The sequence below is a fragment of the Petaurus breviceps genome, unplaced genomic scaffold, assembly GCF_028583685.1.
Source record: "Petaurus breviceps papuanus isolate PSGF00001 unplaced genomic scaffold, PetGlider_PUasm1.0 188, whole genome shotgun sequence".
Lineage (NCBI taxonomy): Eukaryota > Metazoa > Chordata > Mammalia > Diprotodontia > Petauridae > Petaurus > Petaurus breviceps.
Genome location: NW_027185804.1, coordinates 24907077 through 24916450, shown reverse-complemented (window position 1 = coordinate 24916450; position 9374 = coordinate 24907077). Strand labels below are relative to the sequence as shown.

Sequence of the window (9374 nt, the reverse complement as noted above, 5' to 3'; positions counted from 1 at the left end):
AGGAAAGGAAAGGAAAGGAAAGGAAAGGAAAGGAAAGGAAAGGAAAGACAAGACAAACTGTGTCTTTTGTGGCTCCTCATAAACTAGGGAGAATGGCTAATGTTCAGATCTCTCCAAAGGATGACTGGCCTGGAGCCTCAGTCTTCCTCTCTTCCAGACTGAGACTTCCACGACAGACCTAGGTGTGCCCAGAGCATTGCTAATTGGAAGCTAATTATGGGAGATACTTCAGGAAGAAAGTTCCCTTTTTAATTCCATATAATTTCTTGTCTGGCTCCCTTAGAATAATGGCTTTTCCATTCCAACCATGGAATGTCCGAAGTGTCTAGAGTATTGTCTGAAGTCTGAAGGTTTGGTTTTCTTGTTGTCCTCTGTAATGACGATGGAAACTCAGCACTCTGGATCCTAACGTTGATGTTGGCTGGGGAGTACTTGGGCCTTCATTGCATACTCCAGTGAGAAAAACTATGGCAAAGAGACCTTCTCCCCCTAAATTTTAGAGTTTTGGGGGGAGAGCTTGGCAGAATCTAAGTAAACTTATTACCTGAAGACAGATTATAGTCCCCCCCCCATTTTCTTGGACTGGGACCATAGACTTAGACTTCAGAGGTCACTGAGTCTGAGCCTTCACTTTACAGAGAAGGAAAATGAGACATGGAGAGGGGGGATTGCTTAGGAACATGGGAACATAGATTTAGTCTGGAAAGGTCCTCATTGTATAGATAGGAAACTGAGACATGGAGAGGTCATGATACTTAGGGGCATAGATTTTAGAGTTAGAAAGAGGCAGGATGCATAATGCATAGTGGAGTTGAGCGACCCTGAACAAGTTATTTAACCTTTGTTCCTCCATTTCCTTATCTGTGTCTGTCGTTCAGTCATTTTTCAGTCTTGTCTGCCTCTCCATGACCCCATTTGGGGTTTTCTTAGCACAGATACTGGAGTGGTTTGCCATTTCCTTCTCTTCCTCATTTTACAGATGAGGAAACTGAGGCAGGCAGGGTTAAGTACTTGCCCAGGGTCACACAGCTAGGAAGCTTCTGAGGTCAGATTTTAACTCAGCGAGATGAGTCTTCCTGACTCCCAGCTGGGGTGTTCTGTCCCCTGGGACACCTAGCTGCCTCTCTTTCTCTTTAAAATGGGAATAATAATGGCACCTCTCTCCCATGATTGTTGTAATGATTAAGTGATAAAACATATGTAAAGCACTTTGCAAACCTTAAAGGACCGTGTAAATGCCAGCTCCTGCCATGATCATGACCATCATCATTATCAGCCACTGAAGCTGAGCCCATGACTTTACAAGAGGGGATGAAATAGGACCATAGAATCACAGATTTAGACATAAGGCATGTCAGAGGCCATGAGTTCAATCCCCTCATTTTACAAAGGAGGAAACTGAGGTTCAAGGAGGCCACAGTTCACCCAGCTCTGTCTGAATGAGTTGAGCTTGGGTCTCTAGAGCTACCCCATGATACCTTTTAACTGGCAAGGAGTATTGGAGAAGTGGGGACCGGAGGGAGAGTGATGAATGACCGCCCAGCAGGACGGAGATAAAGAACAGTTTATCTCCCATGTGTCACATCCTCTCTTTGTTTCTACAGCCTCACAGCCACCCTGGCCAGCGTTGGAGCCGCCAGCATCCCCAGTGCCGGGCTGGTCACCATGCTTCTCATCCTAACGGCTGTGGGCCTCCCAACACAGGACATCAGTCTACTTGTTGCTGTTGACTGGCTCTTGTAAGTATCTGCAGATCCCATCATTTTTTCCCTTTGTTTTGGAGGCAATTAGGGTTAAGTGACTTGCCCAAGGTCACAGAGCTAGTTAAATGTCAAGTGTCTAAGGCCAGATTTGAACTCAGGTCCTCCTGATCCAGGGTTGGTGCTCTATTCACTGCACCACTTAGCTGCCCCAGATCTCATCATTTTAAAGGATTCTGGGAATTCTACTAAGCCCCTGAGCTAGACTAGAGAGACACTTTCTGTTACCCCTTCTTCTACCCATTTATTTTATGGATTTATATGCATGTTGAATCCTATAGTAGAGGCTTAGTAAATGGTACTTGACTGACTGAAGCTCTTGAAAGCCCCAGGAGAGGTCATAAGCTCCTCAAGAGAGACTGTAAGATCATACATGAGCCTAGAGCTGGGATGGCCCCTTCCAGTTCATCAAGTTCAACCACTTTGTTCTACAGATAAGGGAACGGAGGCCCAGAGATCCATTGACTTGCATAAGGTCGGTCACACACGTGGTGTCAGTAAAGGTGTCTGAACCCAGGTCCTATGATTTCAGAGCCAGGGCCCTTTCCACGGGACCATACTGCCTTCCTAAAGAATACAAGCACAGGATGGTCTGGGTTTTGTCTTTGTATCTCCAGTATCTCATACAGTGCTTTGCACATAGTAAGCACTTAATAAATGACTGAATTGAACTGAGTGACACTAGGAAAGTGGTTTTCCCTCCCTGGATCTCAGTTTCCTCACTGTAAAATGAAGTAAGTAGGGTGAATGACCTCTAAGGGTCCTAAATGAGATAAGCTATATAAAAGAGCTTTGCAGATCTCAGAGTGCTGCTGCCATTACTGTCTTTGCAGCATGGTCCAGTGCAAAATGCTCTGGCCTTAGCCTCAAATAGAAGTCAGTAGGTGGATGGAGTGCTGGAACTAGAGGCAAGAAGGAAGACCTGAGTTTAAATCTAGTCTTAGATGCTTCCTAGCTGTGTGACTCTGGGCAAGTCACCTAACAACCTCAGTTTCCTCATCTATTAATGGTAAACATCATGATCCTTGTTGTTGTTGAATCATTTCAGTCTTGTCTGACTCTTCATGACCCCATTTGGGGTTTTCTTGGCAGAGATACTGTAGTGGTTTGCCATTTTACAGATGAGGAAACTGAGGCAAACAGGGTGAAGTGACTTGCCCAGAGTCACACAGCTGCAAAGTGTCTGAGGCCAGATTTAAACTCAGGAAGATGAGTCTTCCTGACTCCAAGCCAGGCTTTCTTTCCATTTACCACCTAGTTGCCCCCCATGTGTGTAATAATAACACCTACTTCCCAGGGTTGTTATGGGCATCAAGTGAGACAATGTTTGTAAAGTTCTTTGCAAACCCTGAAGTGCTATACAAAGGCAAGCCATTATAATTACTGCCTTGTGACTCTGGGGCAGTTATCTGACTTCCCTGAGACTCATTTCCTCATCTGCAAAGCCAAGGGACTGGACAAGATGGCGTCCAATGGTCCCTTCCAGTTTGGAAACTCTGCTTCTATCATGAGTTATCCTTTTATTTAATTCTTACTCATAAGCTCTGCCAGGGGATTAGGTCTAAGACACTTGCAAATCCATTTGAAACAACACATGAGTTTCTGAGTCATATTTCTGAGTTTTCTTTTTTTATGGGTTTTGAACCAGAAGGGAAAGTTGAGCAAGTCAAGGTGCCTTAAAGAGTATTGGGGGAGATGCCTCTTTGAGCTTCCTCCCACAGCAGGCATCCTCAGAACCTCAGCAGAAAATTCTTGTCCTCCAAATGGAAGCCTCTGGAGGGCAGGGATTGTTTCACTTGTGTTTGTATACATATCACTTAGTACTGTGCCTGGCTCATAACAAATACTTGTATATTGATTACAACATTTAAACCAGGCGATATTAATCTATATGGTTAGATCTTGGGGGATCCATGACATTGACTGAAAAAAAAATCTTTATTTCCATTAACCACTAAGTGGCAAAGTGAGGATTTGAACTCAAGTCCTAGGACCCCAAATCCACTGATCTTTCCACTGTGCCCTCCTCAAAGGGCTAGGGTAGCAGGATCTGTAATTACTAACTTATAAATCTGAATTGAAATGTGTAGGGAAATGTGTTTTAATCTATTTCTGACATTATGATGGAGAAATAGGAAGATAGGTCCGTGGTTGGATAGGCAAGGTCAAGAGATCAGAATGGCTTTTGTCCTAGCCTCTCTGGAGCTGTGAGCTCAGCTTAAGGAGGGCAATCGGAGAAAGGATCCCTGAGTTGTACTGTACTTTTCTCACTTCCCAGATGTGTGATCTTGGGTAAGTCCCTTGCTCTCTAGGCTAAAGCAATTTTATTTGCAAATACCTTTTGTATTTGAAGGCAGGGAACCAGGTAGAGTCATGACTCTGGAGTCTGAGGACCTGGGTTCTAATCCTATCTATGACACTATATGTATAACATTGGACAAGTAACTTACCTTCTCCAGATCTCAGAATACCCATCTGTAAAACTGGTTGATTGAACTAGATGACATTTGAAGGCCCTCTTTCTGGCTTTAGATTTGGATCCCAGAACTTCTGAGAATCTCTTTCCAGTTCTCAGATTGAGGAGAAAGCCTAGGTTTCTACAAAAGTGAGGGATGGTTATGAAGAAAAAATGGGGAAGCTAATTTTAAGAGGGAAGAGAGAATAGGTGGTGCTGGTGAACTATTCCAGGAGCTTGGAGCTGGGACGGCCTTCTTTGAATTAGTAACCAGAGCCACATTCTTTCTAGGCAGCAAAGGAAAATGTTGGCAGGCGCTGTGGGGCCTGGGCTCAGGGGTTGCTGGGCTCCCTGTTAGTGACCAGGAGGCTGTTGTCAGAAAGAGGGACAACTTTCAGAACCAAGGAGTTCAAGGAGGACCTGGTTCCAGACAGAAACAATCTAAAGGGAGAGAAAAAGAATAATATAGAGAAGAAAAGGGAGGGTTTTTTCCCTTTCCAGCCACAGTTTCCAAGCTTTTATAACTCCAGAAATTTTTCCATTTAAAACTAAACAAAACCTTGCGGTGACATTTAATGGTGCCGCGTTATTTGCCAACCACTGGAAATCATCCAGCTTTCCTCCCACCCTCCAAGCCCTGGAGGCCTTTCAATGGGGTAGCTCAGGTCTGTAAATGTCACCAAAGAATCCTTGATTTCAGAAAGCTGAGAACAGCCCCGACTCCCAGCATATGCAGAATGGGTAGAACCCCTAAACCTGAGCTGATTCTCAGAACCAAGTATTTGTATGGGACCCTGCTATTTATGAGTGAGTGTAAGTGTGTGTGTACACATGTCAAACATGTATATACACATGTATGTATGTATAAACATCTACATATACACGCTTACCTATAGATAGATAGAGATATATAGTCAGCAAACATTTCTTATGTGCCAGGCATTAAAGTGCCAAATATACAAATATTAAAAAGAAAGACAGTTCCTACCTTCAAAGGACTTAAATCTAATTGGGAGAAGGCAGTGCACAAAAGGAAGCAGAAAGAAGGTGGGGAGAAGACACTAGACCCTTTGTTGGTGGTCGTGGTGCTGCTGGTGGTGGCCTTTGGCTCTCAACAAGGATCAATGACATCATGAGTGTGATGTCCTGACTTGAGGGTACCAGGCAAGGGGTTGTTTATGGAGTTGAAGCCAAACTGGTGGGAAATGACTTAGCTGGACAATTCCTAGGCCTCTCTAGAGGGAGGTTTGGGCAGGAGTTTATCGCTCCTCTATCCAGTGGGGGAAGGTGGAGGCTTCTGAGCCCAGGCTGCTGAGCAGACAGGGAGAGTCAAAGCTTTCTTGACGCTGATGAGATTTCAAGTGATAAGCTTATCCTAGGAGAAGCATGATGTCAGCCTATGGGAAGTACAAACATATGCCTACATACATATATATGCACATGTATGCATATAGATTTAAAGTTTGCAAAGCATTTTACATATGTTATCTCAATTGAAACTCACAACAAGCTGGGAGGTATGTACTAATATCACCATTTTACGGTTGAGGAAACTGAGGCTGAGAAAAGTTGAGAAATCCTACATGTTCCCAAAAGACTGGAATCCCCAAACTTTTTTTTTTTAATTTTGAATTCAACAGAGTCATCTCACTCTCTTGATAAGATCTTTTTTTATTTTTTTTTCCTTCCTGTTGGGGGTGGAGGGGCTGGAATCAGAATCACAGAATCTCAGAGTTGAAAAAGCTCTCCCAGGCTAAGCAGACTATCCTGGAGCACCATCTCCTCTACTATGATGCAAGTGTCGCTCAAAGCCATCTTCCTTTGGGAGGCGGCGTCTGTTTCCTCCCATTTCACTTTCAGACAGTGAGGATTCTGTGACTGAGCCCAGTGCCTGAAATACACTCCCTTCAACTCTTGCTTTGATGGTAATCCCCAGCTTCCCTCAAAGCTCTGCTCACTAGTCACCTCCTACAAAGGGCATTTCTCAACATCCTTCTTCCCCCTCCCCCCACCCACACATAATTGCTAGAGCCCAGCCCTGAAATTACTTTTTCTGTATTTTGTGTTGACTTATTTTCATTCCTATTGCATTCTCCCTGCTCCTTCACCTTCATCCCTTGTTCCAGTGAAAGTTTATGAGAGCAAGAAGTTTTTCTTTTTTGTCTGGGTCCTCAGTGAAACAACCACTGCTTGTTGAATGAATGAGTGAGTGAGTGAGTGAATGAAGGGATAGATGAATGAATGACTAAATCAATGAGTGAACGAAGAGATGGATGAATGAATGAATGAAGGGATGGATGAACTAATGAATGAGTGAATGACTGAATGAAGAGATGGATGGATGGATGAAATGAATTGATAAAATAATTAATTAATGAAAATCCTTCTTTAGAGAGTTCAGGGCCTCTTAGACAAAATATACTTAGTGAACTCTCTCCTCCATCACATTAGTATCCAGGTGAAACTTTGATAAAATGGTCAAGGGTGTTGCTGAAGGGCAGCATTGTCAAGGAAGGACGACACTCACCATGAGGGGCTGTATCAGCACTGGAAGATCCAGGTCTGCATCCGAGGCTCAAGTTCTCATTAGTACTGAAGATGAAGATGTCCCCTTCTCCTCCACCTTCCTTACTGTCTTTCTTCCTGCTGCTCTGTGCTCCAGCTCCCCCACAATCAGGCACATCACTCACCTCCACCCACAGCTGAAAGCAAAAAATCTGAGACAGATATGCTTATTTCCTGTGTTTTGTGCATGATTGGGAGGGGGAATCCATCATGGCTCTGTCCCACCTCTGGGGCCTGCTTTCAGCAGATCAGAATGAAAAGAATCATAGAGAATTTCAGACTTAGGAGGGAGGTCAATAGCCATCAATAGCCCTCTCATCCTCCCCTCCATAGTAACCCAACAAGTGGTTGTCCAGTACCTGTTGGAAAATCTACATGAATGAAGAACCCCTCACCTCCCAATGCAGCCCATCAGACACTATGACAACTCTCATTGTTTGGATATTAAGCCTACGTTTGCTTCTTTGCAAGGTACCCATCACTCCTGGTTCTGCTTCTGTCCTCTGGGACCAAATCCCAGAATCACTGATTAGAGGCAGGAAGAAACCTTTAGAGATCATTAAGTTCAATGTCCTGATTTTGCAGGTAAAGAACCTGAGGCCCAGAAAGGTTAAGGGATTTGCCCAGTGCCACAAAGCTCGTGTCTGAGGTGATATTTGAACCCGGTCCTTCTTGTCTTCACCTTTGCAATTTTCACTGAGGTAGATGCTCTGTTAAAAGCCAGGCACAATTTTATGTTGGTTTTTTTTTCCTATGGAGAGATTTTCCTCCCTCCTCCGTGCTCTCTTACAAGGATCAGGGTTTTCACATGCTGCAGACAGTTGCCTGCCAGATGTATCAACGTTCTGGCTATGAGATGGAAAAGTGAGAGCCCTTCTTCCTACCCACCTCTCTTTCCTGCCCCGAAATTCCAGCCAGTGGCTCAGCCTGAGTGTCAGAGACTAGCCAGAGCCCTTTTTCTCTGTCTTGGCTCCTGATGGACCCAGAGAGGCAGACTTATCTTCTTAAGCATCTCTACTAAATTTAAAATCCTCCAAAGCTATATTGGTGTCCTTTAATTTCCACTTTCTTTTTTTTTTGGCAAGTCAGGCACATTACATTTTAACCCAAGGGTGTCATTCATGGCTTGACTTGGGAAGTTTAAGACTATTTGGTGAAAAGAAATACAGAGTCATTCCACTATCCTGTAATGTCTCTGAAGATTTTGTTCCCGAAGTCAACGTGTCAGGGCAGGCTTTAGAAAGCTATGAATAACGTCAGCTTTCACTTTCCCGGGCTTTCTGAAGGCCTAAGCACTGGCCCGTTGAGACAGTTTTCTTCTGTGAACTAAAGTTTTGCAATTCTTACCATTGCTAAAAAATCCCTAAATTTCTACTTTTGGATAAGTCAAACATTCCCCTGTAACTTTCTTATTTGTATTTGCAGAGAAGAGGGTCAGGGACTGTGGCCATCTGCTATTCCTGGGAATAATATTTAAGTGTGGGGCATTGTGGGAATTTTGCCAGTCTATCTTGTGAAGGGTGTGAACATGATACATCTCATAAAAAAAACCTCAGTTTTACAGAAAACAATAAGCTTAATATATTTGCCTCTCTGGCCCACAGGAGAGCAGGGAAACAAATACTGGGAATGCCCTGAGCCATTGATGAATTATAACGAAAAGGCAAGAATTTAGTTAAATTCCACAAGTATCTGTTAAGCTCCATTTATGTGCTAGGCACAATGCTAAGAAAAGCAAACGTGGAACAGGAAAAGTCCCTACCCACAAAGAGCTTACAGTATACTGGGGGAAGAAGATAGTATATGCATAGATGAGTGAAGATCAAATATTTTAAAATATAGAGTAATTAGTGTGGGAGGAGGAGGAAAAGCAGTAGCAGCCGTCGTTGTGGAGAAGGGTGGGGATGAGGAAAGGCTGATGGTAAGGAGTGGTACCTGAGCTGAGCCACGTAGGGAGCTGAGAGAGAGATATAGGTGAGGGAAGAGGGAGAGAGACATACAGAGAGACAGACAGACAGACAGAGAACAGAGAGACAGAGAAAGACACAGAGAAAGACAGAGACAGAGAAAGACAGAGACAGAGAGAGAAAGACAGACAGAGAGACAAACAGAGAGAGAGAAACAGACAGAGAGACAGAGACAAAGAGAGACAGAGACAGACAGAGAGAGAGAAACAGACAGAGAGACAGAAAGACAGACAGAGACACAGAGAGAGAGAGAGACAGAGAGAGAGACAGAGACAGAGAGACAGAGACAGAGAGAGACAGAGAGTGAGAGAGTTCCAGGGGCAGAGGGCAGAAAGATGATGGAATGTTAGGTACAGGCAAGAGTAGCAAAGTCTAATGGCTTGAATATGGAGTTCGTGGAGGGGAACATTGTCCTTCTTTAACCCTCGGCAATCATTTTGTGCTCTCTGTCTCTTGTCTCTGTCTTTCTGCTTGTCTCTTTTTCTCTCTCCATCTTTCTGTCTCTCTGTGTGTGTCTCTCTGCCTCTCTCTGTCTCTATCTCTCTTTTTGTCTCTCTGTCTCTTTTTTCTGTCTGTCTCAGTCTGTCTCAGTCTCTCTCTCTCTCTCTCTCTCTCTCTCTCTCTCTC

The 9374-nt window shown here is 44.0% G+C and overlaps 1 protein-coding gene across 1 annotated transcript in view; it reads left to right on the top strand.

The window, feature by feature from the left end:
- SLC1A2 (solute carrier family 1 member 2) overlaps nucleotides 1-9374 on the top strand; it is a 173882-nt gene that overhangs the window by 143974 nt on the left and 20534 nt on the right. The window contains exon 8 of the mRNA XM_069091092.1: nucleotides 1605-1739. Within this exon, the coding sequence (XP_068947193.1) occupies nucleotides 1605-1739 (135 nt within the window). The remainder of the gene's footprint in view (nucleotides 1-1604; nucleotides 1740-9374) is intronic.